Here is a 16,562-nt window from a genome sequence, read left to right as displayed (position 1 = left end):
ATGTACAGGACTAGAAATATCAACATGTCCCAAAGCACAGCCTTTTTTTTAGGCTTGTTTTCTCTAATCCATCCTGCACTTGTTGAAAGTTCAGAAATATTTAATGCAGACATTAGTTGTTGTGGTAGTGATTTTATACTGAAGAGCCCAGCTGTTCCCTGGCAGTATTTGCACACTAATGGTTGATCCTGGTGTAACATGTCTGTACATGCTACCTGTCCCACCAAGTGTCTGAGACAAGAACTGTTTGAGTTTTTGTTTTTGGCAATGTTTTATTTGCAGTTAAGGACCTTGTGATACTTCTGGATTGAAATTGAATCATATACTCTACCAATCTGGTAAAGCAACTATTCAGTGAAGTTAACAGAAACAGCCTGACTTCATTTTCAGTGTCCAGACACAGTGACTTGGAAATCTGTTTAGTAAAAAGCAATGCAGGACTTAATGTGTGTAGAGAAACTTCATGAGCAAATCTCTTCCATTTCTATCCAACACAAACCCAGCTGCTAAAGTTGCTGAGTTAGAACTCACACCAAGCCACTTGATGTAAAAGTCCATGCATGCACCAGATGATTTTTCTAGCTCAGAGCAATGTTTTTGTCAAGCTGACATATGCAGGGTTAGGCTGGATTAATTTCTCATTATGGTGTCCTAAACAAGAAGCAGGGCTAAAAAGTCACCATGAGTGTTAGAGTTCATCTCCATTTCTTAATCTCGTTAGGCTAAACACTTCCCAAGGATGCATTGAAAAGGGTATAATGACATTCATCCTTCCCTTATTTCCCTTGGTATATTGCTCTTTCTTTTGAGCTCAGAGATCACTGGTAAGGTACTGATTTTGCAGAACAAGAGTTTTTTAAGCAGGTACTCCATGAATATTATAAAGGCAGTGTTTGACCTGGCAGAGTAATCAGTGGTGAGCCCTTGCATGCTCTCAGAGTACAGGTCTGTCTGCCACCAGTGAACAGATTTGCTCCTTGAGGGCAGTGTCAGTTGAAAGGTGTAACAGATAACTGCCAGCTCAGAGAGGTGATAGACAAAATGCTCTTTGTGCTAAGTAGGAGTTACAGCAGGTGCCAAATTGAGTGAGCTTAACAGTGTGTTCTCACCCTGGAGTATTTTCAAAGAGTTGTGTCCAGAAGATAAAAATGAGTAATTATGCCTCTCAAATCAGTTCCAGTGAGGTTGCTTGAATACTGCAGATGGTCTTTTGAGCTTCACACTTCAAGAAAAAATTGGAAAGTAAGGTTACCAAGCAGGGATCTGGGGCAAATACAACCAGTAGCAGAGGGTGGAGGAGCTGGACTGGCTTAGTCTGGCAATGGGATGGCCAAACTACTCAAAAGGGGAGATTAAGAGGATAGAGCAAAGCTTTTCTGGATAATGGCAAATGGGGTAACACAGGACCACAACGTGCTCCTGAGAGGTTCAGAGCAATTGTTCACAAGGAGGACAGCACAGCACTGGGACAGAGAGGGGTCTGAACCCCTGCCCGAGGAGCACTGCAGAACCTGGTCTGGTCTGACCTGACCTAGGGTCAGGAATCATCCTGATCACAATGGGAGTCTTAGGCAACCTCCAGAATTCCCTTTCAGCCAGACTTTGAGTTTCAGCAGCTAGAGCAGATAGGCAGACAAATTTTGGCCACCAGAGCTCCAGAATATTTCTGGAAGACAAGATGGAAAGCTGGTAAAAAGTTCACTTATACAAATATAATGTGAAAATTGAACAGATGAGATTCAGCACTCGGGATGTAAAAATGTTTTAATGTTCCAGAGTCCAGTGTGCTGCTTTTGGATATTAGACTTGATTCCCAGGGACTGACTAGATAAGTCAAACATGGGACTTCCAGTTGCAAGGGAGTGAGGGAATTTTATGTGGGAATGGTGTGTGGCACGGCTACACCCTTTTCAGAGTTCAGTTGTCATTTAGGCTGCCTTTGGAGACTTGTTCTTTTGGGCTGCAGGACACATCTCCTAGGAACTCTGGTCCTCCATCCTCCTAAAAATTCATGAAAAGGCAAACTCTGTTTCCTGAGGAGAATGAATGGGATAAAGTAGTTAGCAAATCTGATACATGTTTCAAATAACATCCCGCTATGTGGACTTTCAGAAAGAGGATTGACAGGAAGTCTGTAGGGCAGAAATGGAGACTACCTCCATTGAAATGGAGGCAATCTCCATTTTAAAAACTCACAGAGTATTTAAGGCAACCTAGGAGGCAAAGGAAGGCCTTTCCCAGTGAAAAGTCAGGGAAGATACAGCTGAGACCTCTGTGGAAGACACTCCCATTGCACATTTTTCCCATAAACTAGGGAATATTTATATCATTCAAGCAAACTTATTTCACCAAAATTACTTTAGCTGCATCGATAGTTTATTTTCCAAGTAGAAAGCTGACTCTCAAAGGTTACAAAGTAAGGCAATTAATCCAAGTTCTCATTATAACAAGTCTTCTTTGTTCTGGAGGTTTTCCTTTTGTAAATTACTAATTATCTATGACCAAACTGGTGTAACAGCACCCATTTCAACAGATAAACCATTTTTATAATAACAGATAAACAACTTGACCATCTAGCTTATGATTTCTTGGGTTTTAAATATTTGTTAATATTTAAAGAAATATTTTTCCAAAGTATTGACTATTGGTCTCACATCACACAAATTGAGATTAGTGAATTTCTAGTTAAGAAACTTAAATTAAAAATATCATTATGAACATTCTAAAGAGAACCAGTGACACTTTTTATAGACATGGAGGGAATAAATCTTTACGTCTTAAGTTTGAGACAAGGTCTAGACTTCTGATCTGTATTTTAGCCCATCTGTAGTTCTGCTACAGTGAAAGCAGGTCAGTGTTTGCATTATGTCTTCTTAACATGGCTGTAAAAATATTTTTTAAAGTGTTCTAGCTGTAATTACTCATAAAAACTTACAGTCCAGGAGCACTCATCACAAAAAAGGTTTGTATTTTCAAGTTGTATGAATAGAAAAAAAATTATTTCAGAAACAAATAAGCTTTACCCAAAGTTAGAGATTGTGTTGTGGGGAAGGGAGGGAAGTGGCCCCGGTCCAGATGTACGGTTGTGACTGTTGTTATGGATTTGACAGGGGAGCGTGGTGTGTCTGAGCAAAGGATGAAAAGACATTATCCTTTTCCCCTACAATCTGCATTGATGAAAATCGGTGCATGTGAGGATTGTAGATTGTTCCAACCATAGTGGTGTTGCAGAAGTGCCACAATTTTTTATTTCTCTAGGCTCTGAGGAAGGACAGAAAGGAGTTGGTTTTTTTAATCCTCATGACATGTAGAATCCCAGAACTCCTGTGAGTTTCTATAGTTCAGGATAAGGAGTAAAGATCAAAGATTAAAAAGAAAGAACTCAGTCTGTGGAAAAAGTGGTAAAGTACCCAGGAAATTCAGACTTTTTTCTACACAGGTGACTGCTGCATTGGTTTGAGTAAGATCATAGATCTGCCTGCAAAACTGGAAGTTGAGAATAGTTACCCTCTGGCTTGCAAAACAAGAAGTTATAGAGACAATCTGAAAATTTTTTAAATAGTCAGAAACCACACTGTGATGTTCATTTTCAGAATCCTTTTTGGAGTATGTCCATGATTTGTGCTTGCATACAATCATTGCAAATACATTGGTCTTACATTGAGCACAAATAGCACAGAGCAATGAACTCTGCTACATTGTCATCTTTGTAGGTTTAAGATGGAAATGTAGCCAGTTTATGATTCTTGTCTTGTTAGGATTTTTTTACATCACAATCTTATAATTTCGTAAGGATCTTATCATTGGTATCATCTTGTAATGTTTGAGCTGCTGTTTTTCCAAATATTATCCTGTGACCTTTTGGCACACAGAAAAGACAGACAAGTAACTTTGCTTCTATCATGACATGGATGCAGTATGTTTTGTTCATGGAACATTTTGTTTTATTTGAATGTGTCAAGTATGCTGTTATATGAAATGACGAGTGTGCTTTTCTTCCTTTTAAAAATATTATTTATATAAAAATTTTAAAGTATAAAATTATTTTTCTCTATTGTTAATGGATTAAGCCTTTCTGTACTGGTGTGGAACAAGTTAAATGTCTATTTAATATGCTTCACCAAAATCTGTCTGTCTGTCCAAAGGGGCATTCCTTCCTTCTCCTTCTACCCTCATTCCTTACATTCCTTACCCTTTTCCTCACAAATTAAATCCTCCCAATAGCCACAACCTCACTTGCTGGTTCTCCAATGTTATACTAATTTTCCTATGGCTATTTTTCCCATTTCTTTGTGATATCCTGATTTACTCATCCTTCCTATCCCATTTTTTACAATCCTAGTCCAATTTGTTATTTTTTTAAGTGATCCCTTTTTGATTTTTGTGAAATTGAGAGCAACCTGAAACTCATTTACCATTGTGATCAACTGGTGTGAAATCAATTATAAAATAAACTCTCCAAACCTCTTGTACTGCTTGAAGGTGAGGTCATCTTTGCAGGTAGCTTTGTTGAGGGGAATCAGCTAATTTCCATGAGAATGAAAGCATTGGAAGTTTCACATTTAAAAAGAAAACTCAGTGTGAAATCAAAGGACGGAATTTTGATAAAACAAATAGATGAAACATTGCCTGCAGCAGAGAGAATATTTGAATGCTGAAATGCTTAAAAAATAATGTAATTATCACTTCTGGTTACTTTATGATACCGAGACAATATGAAATTGTTGACAGTGTCATAGCACCTCTCCATCAAGCAGTTTGAGTGTTTTGGTTCCTGTAACAGGGTTTGAAATGGTCGTGTTGTATTCGGAATGACAGCAGTACACCCTCAGTGATGTCCGTGGCTTTCTATGGACACCACAGAGAACAGAATTTGTTCCAAATTCTTACCAGAGTGCAGAGGGTCAGTTAGTAAAGGATGCTCCTGGCCAGGTTCACCCTTGATGTGACACCCTGGAAGCTGATGGAATTGAGTCAGTCATCCCTGTGAAGCATCTGTGCCACAGGTCTTTTATCAAAAAACTCTGCTGATGGATTCTGCTTTCCCAAAGTTACTTCTGTCTAGTGGTAAATCCTCTGGGAAGCCGACAAGTTCAGCTTAGTGAGCATGTACCCTTCAGTGCTTCACTGAAGGAAGTGAGTGAAGGAGGCCTCTTATTTTGGACTACAGATTGGAGGGATTTGCAGATTTGCCTCTGTCTCAAGAAATCAGTTATTTCAAGCGCTGTTCTAGGTTTCAAAACATTCATAATACTGATATGAAATACCAACACAAAGTAATAGAGACTGATTGCAGTTCTTGCTTGTGATCATATAATTTATTTTTCCACAAAATGCACCATCCAAACCAGAACACAGTGGTAAGTGTCCTTTCAGCTCTCCATTGGCTTAAAAAGAAAAAACCCAAACTTTAAACCCAATATTTCTTTATTTTTTCGAAAGAATGAAACTTGTTTTATCCAAACCATTGTATCCACAGGGGGAAAAGGGAAAGAAAGGCAAAAAAGGGCCTAAAGGGGAGAAAGGAGAACAGGGTGCTCCTGGATTAGATGCACCTTGCCCATTGGTACGTGTCGCTTGTGTATTGGAAGATCAGTCATCCTGCTGTAAACTGATGGAATAATAAAGGAGGGGAGAGGAACAAGCACCAGCTACTGTGTCACCTGTTGCCCTTTGTTAACACAGCTTCATCTCAAATGCAAATTCTGGAGTGCAAATTCTTGTAAACCTCCTAATTGGGGTTAAGACTTAAGACCCTTGGGCTAAGTTTGTGAGGTTTTGATAGTGGGTTTTTTTGGATTTTTTTTTTTTACTTTTTTCTGCAAAACCTGGAAAGGAACCAAATTTGGAATGTGCCAGAACGAGTGCCCCACAGGTTTAAATCATAAGCAGTCAGCTTGCTCCTCTTGCCTCTGTGATGTTTTTTGTTCACTCCATTTAAGTCAATACTGAAGGCATTTCCTTGACAGTAACATTGCAAGTTAATCTTTACAAACAGGGATTCCGTGGAATTAAGGGGGAAAAAGGGGAGCCAGGCCAGCCTGGCCTGGATGGGCTGGATGCCCCTTGCCAATTGGTACAGTATTTCTCTTTCCTACCAACCCTGCATGCAGTTCCTTTGTTTGTAGTCAGCTGTTCTCAATGTAAAGTAATGTTTTTCTGAGCTGACTTTACATTTTTCACGTAACACGTGCATGTGCATGAACAAACCAGCTGCTTCAAGTGATCATAACTGCCGTGAGAGAACACACCTTTTGTTGACACCTTAAGCCTAACTCTCAGCAGTTTGCTCCCATATCACCTGGTAATTTTTAAGTTTATGTCCTTCCTACATTTTCCCTGAGAATCATTGGTTTGTTACTTTCCTCGCAAAATACCCATTGCCTCACTCACCCTGAACCCAAGTTGTAGAAATCCAGCACAACGTTCACCTCTAATCAAGTCTGGTGACTTCTGTCTGCACTGGCTCAGTTCCACACCCTGGCCTGTCCTGTAGCTACTCTGCACCCTGGCCTTCCTTCCAAATCCATGCCATCTTAGGGGCATGTTTTCACAATTTGGCCAAAATGAGAGTCACAAACAGAAATATGTAAATACTGTTTCTAAAAATCAAGGTTTCCAGTAAGCCAAGCTGGAGCTTGGCTTCCAGACTATCCACAGGTAATGTTTGTGGTGTCTCGCCTGTTCATCAGAGTATTCAAACACATCTGGAAATAAAAAGCTTCCCTGATGTTTGTGAGAATATAACGGTCTGCAGCCCAAACCCTTGTTGTCTTTGTTATTTAATGTCCTCAATTTAATGGTCTTACCCCTGGAACTTACCCTTCTGGAATACACACAACACTCCCCACCCTATGCTAGCATGAATTCAAGTTCCCACCTATACTAAAATGCTACTTCTTGACCCTCTCCCTTGTACCAATCTGGCAACAGTGATTTTTATTTATTTAGTGGTAAAGTAAGTTGGAACTCTTTTTCCATTTAAGAGAGGAAACCCCAAATGAATAGTAGATACACATTCCCTAAAGATACGAGGAGGATTTTCTTTTTAATTGTTCACTGTAAAATGTGATCTGCATGTTCTGATATTGTTTGGTGGTTAAGCACGGTTCTCTGAGATGAATGTTAAATTTAAGTAGGTTTTATTTTGACTATAACACTTCTGTTTGAAGTCAATTGCTTTTTAATTGTAATTACATAGTCCATTAAGATTATTCCATAGTCCATGTTGTTTGCTTCCAATTAATGGTAACCATAGCTCATATTTTGTTGGGGATAATCAAGCATGCTTTTGTAATTTAAAAATGTTTTTCTGTTTCTCTATTATTATTTATATCTGAAGATTCACTAACAATTGTTGATGGATCAAAAATATTCTGTTTGTGGATAATTGCTAGAATAAGCTGTTTTGCATGCAGCACTGTTTCTTGTTTAGGCAGCAAATCATTCACATCAGACCACATGCAAGTATATTCAAAAATCTGTACTAACCATTATCTTCACATGTAGGTTAACACTAAATATTGGTATTCTAAATTCTAAGAAATCTAAAGGCCTGATTTTTTTTTCTGCTTAAGCATAGTCTAGTTACATTGTATGTGGTCCTAATTCTGAGCATATAACTCCCTGAATAAACCCTGGGCAGCCATGTAAATCGGAATTAGATCCATGAAAACCAGTATGACTCTGGTCAAAAGCTGGCCCTGATCTTACTGGATGCATGGAGATACATGAAGGTAGAAATGATACATTAAAAGGAGTGACTCTCACTAACATGAGAAGAAATTAGATGGCCATATTGCCCCAGCATTGAAATAATCAGTGGTGCTGTACTGCCCTGCTCTCACTGCTGATGTTTTCTTCCACTGTGTCACTCAAGGTGTGTTCAGGCCTTAGGATTTCGCTGCTTCCTTCAAAAACTGATATTGAAAGTGAAAAGAAAAGATCCTACTCCCATTCGAGTCTTGCTGTCCTATCACAGGGTGACCTTTGAACAAGGGGCCCATAAAATGTCATACTCTCAAGATAAAAGTAATAGTATTGTTTTTCTCACTGATCTTGTACGTTCAGATACAGATTATTGTGAATAAAACAGATTCTACTTAAAATAACATGTAACCTGAGCTCTAGTAGCATTAAGAAACTAGTTCTAATAATCTAGAAAAAACCCCAAATCTTTATGGCAGAGAAGTGCATGTATGTATTTACAGTGTAAACCTTCCTGCCTTTGGCTTTTCCCTCACTTTGAGAATAAGAGAGGAAATAAGCAAACTGGTATCTACTTTTTAGATAGAAAGTCAAAGCTGCTTCAGCTGTTCTAACAGATGTTGATGAAATATCTATCCTGTCAGACTAACTTATGTTCTTTTTTTTTTTTTTTTTTTTTATCCTCCTACTCCCCTTGAAACAGGGTCCTGATGGATTACCAATGCCTGGCTGTTGGCAAAAGGTAGGATGGGCAGAGCTTTTTCTTTTCAGGACCAGTATGTCCTTAGAAGACAGAAATGCCTGTCACAGTCATACTGTATCAAGATACATTTCAGAGCCTCCTAGACAGACATATCCAGAAATGCAAGATCAGACCTCTCCATGACAGTAGTTCACATGATATATTGTAATTTATGTAGAATAATTCATTGAGGCAGTACTGTAGAAATAGTTGTCATTAGTTTTGTGAGAAGTCCAAGACTTTTCATTTTTCACATGAAGACTCACACATCCTTTGGTTTCTGCAGATGATCAGTGCTTCCTATTCATTATAAAAGTTCATGGATGTGGCATTTTTGTCAAATATATCTGTTGATCTATTATTATATTGGCTTTCTGGGATACTGAGAAGGACAGTGTATTCTGACCTTTTCTTTGCCTTTTTTTTCTATTCTCCAATAAATCCTCCTGGGTTTTGTGTTTTATGGCAATATTAACTGCCGACATTATTTTAGTAAAGATTTAACCTAGACAGCGCTTGATTTAAAAATACAGCATTCAGAATAATATAGCTAGAGGGATAGCGGCATATAATATATCAGAAAACATGAAGCATAAGTGAAATCCTGGGTGCATTTACCTCTGAAGAATAGTTGGTGCTGAAGAAATACCTATCCATATTTACAACTCTGCCTTATCTATGTATTTGTAATGGATGTCTGAAATATCTTACTAATTTGATTAATCTGTATCTCTTTTTGTCTCTGCAGTGATGAATCTAACCTTACAAGCATGAAGTTGTGTATATAGTGCTCCACTTTTTTTATTTATAGTTGAGAACTGAAAATTTGATTTTACAAGTCTGAGATATGTTTACATGTAGCTGCTTCTACCTGTTTGCAATAGTCCATACATACATCTTTTTTTTCACCTACATCTGCAGTTAGATGATACAATAACTGCAGGATAAACCTGCAAAGATTGTCTCTCTAATGGGAGAGATCTCAAAAAAATGATCAATAATAGAAATTAATATTTCTGTAAATTCTTATATTTTGGCTTGTGGATGTGCATGGACAATGAGTGCCATGAACTAGTTTACAAGAAATTGTGACCAAATAAGAGCAAAATGCTATGAAATGTACTGTACCAGCTGCTGTTGGAGTTTACTGACTTGGCTTCCATGTCCATCTTAAGCACGTCACTGATTCATGACACCGCATCTTCTCGTGTGAACTAAAAGCATGAGTTTGTGTGCCAAACCTGCTTGCTGTGTGATCATGAGTGGCTGTTGACGGTGACCTTTGATTCCAGCTTCTGAGTCATTTCCTTTTGTCATCTCAAGGGAGTCACACCATGGCTCATTGCTAAAAAGAGATAAACCAGAGGAGCATAGAGAGAGGCCTTGAATTTTTGGGGAATAGCATTCCAGCTGCAGGTGGATGGCTTCCATTCTTGCGGGATACTTGGCCCCTTTGATCAGAGAGGGTCCCGCCTGTTGATCAGCGTCGGTTTGCCTTGCACTGCTCACGGTCGTGGAGACATCCACGACAGGCCCTGTCAAGTCCTTAATCAAGAGGGACAGAAGTTTGAAGAAGAAACCAGACTTCTCTGTGGGTTGTTTGAAAAGGTTACAGAGGTGCTGCAGGGATCATTTGATGGCAGACACCGCCTGAGACCAGACGCTTCTCAACCTCACTCGAGGACGGACAGAGTGTATACACTCTGCATATTGTATTTTGGGACTGCTGGAGGAGAAAGCACTCTTGAGGTGGGGATGGATCAGATCATCCTCCAGAGGATGGAGGATGGAACAATGGAACTGACCAGAGATGTATGTATCATGGTGTGGTTTTCAGGTTATTCACTTTAAATTACACATAACTAGCTGGACTTCTCTACGGGAATTTGGAAGCAATGGTTGGTTTTGTTTCCATTTCCTGTTTCTGTTGCCATAAAGAATGCATTTCAATAATCTATTCAACATTTGTGATGACGGCATTGAAAAAAATACTTTCAAGCCACATATTCATCTTGTTTCAGTATTAACAGTTTTTATTTCAGAGTCTTTGAAGCCTTTAAGTCTAGAAAAGAAAGAGTTTATTTTTGTGTTTCACAGAATGATGTATTCATCTTGCTCCTTTTATGTTGTTAAGGTGATTTTAGTGGACATTGTTGCTCAAAAAGCTTTGGAGAGAAACAATTCTGTGTGATTATCACTGCACGCTTGTCACCACGCTCCACTGTTAAATGTGTTGATTTTTTTCCCTTTCTGTTCAGATGGCTTTCTAGAGAAACATTTCCTTCTCCACTTTTTTTTATTGCTAGAAATACGTAATTTGTGCACATTTGTAGTTTTGCCATGAGGTATTTTTTACCATTTTGAGTCTTCATATGGTGCACTGAAGTTAGTTTGAGAGTATAATTTATAAGAAATGGTGCCATATTTGGCAGATGGAAATTCTTTTTATATCACTTCTGTTCCTAATGTATATAGCAGAATCATCCTGGTTTTAGGGGTTTTTTTTAAGGAGTTGTCTTTCATATGTAGACCAAAACTAAAGTTGAAAAAGACAGCTTGTCTCCATTCATATGAGGGCACCTTATGCCCTTCTTGAAACGCACATTTTTCCTTGCTCCATCATTTCTAAATCATGTGAAGGTGGGGTCACACTTTTTGTATTGCTTCACAATCTCAGAGCAATGGAAATGCCACTATAATGGAATATTTCTCTTTGATGAATCTTTATTGTCATTTTGGTATGTTGGAGTCAAACCCAGGTTTTCATGGAGGAAAACACAGATTTTTAAAGCAAAAAGTCAATTTAGTGGCCTCCAATTAGTATTATCTTCCTAATAAAAACAAAAATCTCACACTATACACTGAATACATATGTACTTTTACTGCTCAATTCTCTCTTTCCAATAGTAAGAAATAAACAAGTGTTCACGGATATAAGGAAATACGTTTTACTTTCCCTAAATTTTCAGAGATGCAAGTATCAGCCATGATTACAACAGTGGGAACCTTCAGGAGGCACAGACAGAATATGAAACGTTACCAGAGTGTTACAGCAGTAACACCACTGAGGGCCTTTCAGAAGGAGGACAGCAGCAGCACCCTGTAAGCCTCTGACTTGCCACTTCCAGTCTGCTTGTGGAGGCAGCACTGTCTCAAAGAACGAGCAGGCTGGGTGAGGAGCAAGCTGCCTGCCTGACAGAGAAGAGTCACTCATGTCGGTGTCCTGACTTGGCACATTTGGCTGGGTGTGTGGTCATGTGGAGATGAGAAGCCGAATGTTTCTTAAGATATCGAATACTGGCAATCAGTACAGTAAGATGAAATATTTTTTAAAGGTGTTTGCATGCAAAATCAAGTAGGATGTTTATTATCTGGCTTGATGATTTAGCAACTCCATATTGAGACTGTCCACAAACACAACTCAAGAAATAGCAACAAGATAAATAATGCTGATAAACAATTAGCACTTTCTTTTTATTTTTTTTTTAATTTGTGTACTTATATTTTTTAACTGCCCTCCTAGTATCCATTTCTATATGCACAAATAAAGCTAGCAGAGCTTTGGTCCATGGCTTTGTCATTCAGGAAATAATTATAGATGCTGCTACTGTCAAAAGTTAGTCAAAAATAAATTCTCTTTTAACTCCCTGACACTGAGACCCTACTGAAGAAACACTTAAGCACCTTCATTTGCTTTCTTTTCTGTCTTGTAGATTAATTTCTTTATTAAATTTCCAGCAGGTAGGAATACTTTTTTTTCCCAAATAATCTTGGCTTTTTTAGCTTTTGCATTGTTCAGTATCATGAACTGTTCATTCCTTTTAAATAAGCATGAGTGAGCAGTAGATAAACAATTTAATTTGAAAGGTTAAACTACATACATAGATGTGGCATTAATACTTGCATCTCAGATTGAATTGAAATGAAACTTAAATGTATCTATAAAAGTTGCATGGTCAGTACAAGAAAAAAATAAAAAAAATTGGTTTAATATTTCATCAAGAAAAGCACCCTGTGAAGACTTGCAACATATTTGTTTTGTTCAAGAAGCAACTATTTCTGGTGCTAGTATATCTTTTTCCTTTTGATGGCAAAGCTACAGTTTGAACTGCCAGTGTGTTGTTGTATCTTTTAGTGGCATTCCTCCAGATAGATATGCTTTGTTTTGTTTAGTTTGTGAGAGGAGCAGTAGTTCCTCTACCAGTCTTTTCAGTTGTAGAAATGTGTAGTGGTATTAGTCTACACAGTTTCTATATCCCTGACTTTTTCAGGTATGATTAATCCTCGTTTCTTTGAGAGTTTTCAGTATTTGTTTCATATGAAGTTTTGTAATTATCTGTTACTCCAGTGCATTAAAACCACATTGTGCAGAAGTCCTGCTACAGAGGCCACAAATCTTTTAAGCACTGTATGGAATATGTCTGACATACGTGGTCCTTGTCTTCATATTCATGGACTAACTATGGGAAAGCTTTTTTCAGGATGCTTTGGAAAACTTTTTATTTTTTCCTGAGGTAAAGCATGAGATGTTAAATCACGGAATAATAATACAATGTATTTTTGATTTATATTTTTATTTATTGCTGGTCGTGATGTCATATTCTGATAGCGTAGCAAAGCAGAATGATACTCTTCATCCAGCTGTTTGTATATTCTTTTAGTCTATGGTGTAAGTAGTAAGAATGAGTTACAGAACGATCAAATCCATTTATCTGCACATGTGTAAAGTATAGAGTTGGAAAAGGAATAATTCTTAAGGTTGCTGTGGGGTGTGGAAAGTTAGCTTTGGCCCCACTGAGCATCACACCCGTGGCCGGGTGCGTGTGGCCACCAGGTACATGGTCATGCCATGAGGGTAACAAAGCAGCCCCAAAAGAGATCAGCAGGCCTTTGGTGCTCGTGGAGGGTGGTGCTTGCAAGGCTGAGGCTGTGCCAGGATATATGGCTGGGATCCTGGATCCCCATGTGGTGTGGAGGGAGTTGTCCCACTGACCGCCCCAGAACTGGGATGGCAAACCCAGCTCAGCCATGCAAGGCTGCTGCTCTGGCTGTGCCTGCCCACCCCCAGCAAGGGCAGGGGACAGAGATGAGTCCTCTCCTTGAAAAGCTCTTTGAGACACGCAGGAGGAAGGACCCAGGTGTTATGCTTTGTAACGAGGGGCATGTTACCACATTCAGCAGTGGGGTTTTGCCTGAATCGGGGCTACTTCAGTAAGAACTGCAGAGATACTGTCAGCCTAGTAACTGAAAGTGATGAAAAGCTTCAAGGCATGCAGAGGTTGATCCTTCCCTTCAAATTTCCTGATCTCTGCTGCTTGACCATCTTATATTACATTTTTAAATCTATGTATTTTACCTAATGAGATTCCTATATTTTCACGCTAAAGACTCACACAAAAAACATCTGCAAAGATAGTGGTCAAAAGAAAGTCTAATTTGTAGTCATTGTAAAAATTCTATTTCATTGACTGGAATTAAAACTAACTTTTTTTTTAAATTAAAACTTTTTTTTTCTTTTCTGCCATTTGTTTTTATGGATGTCAGTGTTGCTGTAATGTACAAATGAAGGTTTTCTTGCACCCTCTGTTATTAAAGTATTTTACATGGTGGTTGGATTCATTAAATGCAGTTAGGAATAAGTGCCTGCCACCATCATTTCTGAAAAAGACACTCCATAGAACAAGTGGAGTTTGTAGTTTAAAAGGGATTTGGAGTGTTGTTTTTGTTTCATTTTGTTTTTAAATGCATCCAATTATCAATGCTGCTTGGAAATTGAATTTTCTTTGAAAGCAGGGGGCCTTAACTTAACCTGGGACCGTTAGTGTTTTACTTGTTTCTATTTTAAAAAGAAATTGTATTAATTTCCCAGATCCCATTGGTACTTGCACACTTCTCTGAAGTATTATGGAGAGTTGGGTTGGTGGAAGAATGTTTTACATATTGTTAACATATATGTGGATATTCTTATATTATTGTACATGTTTGGGAAAATATCACACAACTTTTAAAATGTTGCTAAGATGTATGTATCTGACTTTTTCCTTTGGAAAATATTATATATTTTTATTTGTATTTTTTACTTTTTTAAGTTCATCTATATGTGCCGTTATTTTTGTATTGCAAATGGTCTCATAAATGAAGTAGAAGAGATAAAAATACAAAGAAAAGTAATTTGGCAAGAATTTCAGTGTTTGGGGGGGAAAATTCATGGGTCAGCATCATATTATCAATACTAGAAATATTTTGAGTGTCTTAGCACTGTAAATATGTCACAAGACCTCTTTTGATGAGTAGTGTAAAGAATTGCAAGGTTTTAATCACCCATTTTAATTTGCTATTATTTACCACTTTCTTGTGGCCACTGGTCTGGACTTAATTGAACCCGATCAAACAGCATGCTTTTGTTTTTATTATTAAATTTCTCCTTGTTTTTCAGTTGAATATTGTTTTGTTTTCTTTCAGTTTTGTACTTCAGGTTTTGTTTCTTGCTTGTGAGAAGTTGATCTTCAGAATTATTTTTACACTATTTATGATTTATTTTCATAATGTAAAAAGTGTGTAATTATTAAACTATTAATCCAACCATGGTGCTGATTTTGAATAGTTATAAAGTTCTTAATGTTGATGCAAAAAACTGTTCTAGTCTGTCTGGATTGGAAAACGTGTGTGCTGGTTTGTGCCAACCTGAAGTTTGAAGTCTAGTCCAAGTTGTGTCAGACATTCACACAAAAATCAGGGCCCCTGCCACGTGTGCAGTAGGAAAACTCACCTTCCTCTTTGTGTTCTTAATGTGTCTTTCCCCTTCAAAGCAGTGTCTCTTCATTATCTTTTCTAAACAGACAGCACAGGCTGTGGGCATCCACAAAGTACGTAAGGAAGAAGGTTTGGTGCAGAGCTTGGAGCCTTTTCTCACTCTGGGGAAGTTGCAAGGATCTGTGTATTCACCAGAAGTTGAAACTATTGCTTAGGCAAGTTCAGAGGCCCCTGGGATCTAAAGAAGTAAAGCTGAAAATCACCAGTCTCCTTTTTCTGTAGTTCTGAAGGTGAAAAATAAACGTGAACTGCTGAGAAATGAAGATGTGTGCAAGCAGCATCACAAATAACAGTGCAAGCTAGAAAATGTGAGGGTCTCTTTTCCACAGATCCAGCTTGTTTTGCAAAAATTATTATGATAATAATAATTATTACAAAATGGTATATTTTTAAGCACCCTGGTTTAAGAAGACATACATTGGCAGGAGTCTCCCTGAACAAAACATTGAAAAACCAGAAAATCACTGAGGAGCCACTGCAATTTGAACACATTATTTAACACATTATTTAAATGTTTGGATTCTCTAAATCCCAAAATATTTCAGACAAACAGAACACTCCACATTGTTTCCCTTTCCATCACCTCAAAAATGCAGTCACTGCAGGTGGAGGAAATTGTAGGTGGAGAGGTTTGGCCTCTCCTATTAACTCTTGCTAATCCCCATAAATGTCCATTAATCTTGTCTAGCTCTGGTTTAGACTCTTGGAGGGGCTAAAAATATCTTTGCTGCCTTTCCAGGTTGAGGTACTTGCAGCTTAACGTGCTGTGCTCTGCCAGGCTGAGCACGTGGCCCCAAGGGCTGCAAGTGCTGCTGTCACCCCAGCTGGGCAGGCATGACCCAGGTGATGTCCTTGCTTCAGTGTGGCCACTCTTGCCCTTCTCTTGCTTCTGTCTTTCTCCTGTCTTGTGCTTCTGTAGAGAAATGCAGTTCTAGATGTCCTGCCAAAGCACAAACGTGTGTTCTGAGCTGCTGCCAGAGCCAACGCCCCGTGGGCTTCCCATTCCGTGCTTTGACAGCATCCCTGTTATTTTTCACTTCTGTGCTCCCTTTAGATGCTTGAGTGCCAAACCTCAGGTAACCAATATCCTACAGCCTTCACATCCTGCTGCACCCAGGGACATGACTTTTCCTCTGGCATTGCCTCCTATTCACATGCTTCCTTCATAATTTTGTGATGTGCCAAAGTGTCGCTATAGGACACGAAATAACACAACACGGACACGCAGCTCTCTCAAGGTAAAAAAGCACTTTTAATTTCTCATTCTAACATTTATAGATTTCCAAAAGTGACTGTGGAT

At 38.5% G+C, this 16,562-nt stretch overlaps 1 protein-coding gene across 1 annotated transcript in view; it reads left to right on the top strand.

Moving 5' to 3' along the window:
* COL25A1 (collagen type XXV alpha 1 chain) overlaps nt 1-15,736 on the top strand; it is a 297,126-nt gene extending 281,390 nt beyond the window's left edge. Inside the window, exons 34-36 of the mRNA XM_064417188.1 lie at nt 5,480-5,566; nt 8,411-8,449; nt 15,289-15,736. Coding sequence (XP_064273258.1) covers nt 5,480-5,566; nt 8,411-8,449; nt 15,289-15,417 — 255 coding nt within the window. The 3' untranslated portion in view covers nt 15,418-15,736. The remainder of the gene's footprint in view (nt 1-5,479; nt 5,567-8,410; nt 8,450-15,288) is intronic.
* The last annotated feature ends 826 nt before the right edge of the window (nt 15,737-16,562 follow it).

The sequence above is a fragment of the Passer domesticus genome, chromosome 4, assembly GCF_036417665.1.
Source record: "Passer domesticus isolate bPasDom1 chromosome 4, bPasDom1.hap1, whole genome shotgun sequence".
Taxonomy (NCBI): Eukaryota; Metazoa; Chordata; class Aves; order Passeriformes; family Passeridae; genus Passer; species Passer domesticus.
Note: the sequence above shows the minus strand (reverse complement) of the source record. Positions and strands in the feature narration are given on the sequence as shown.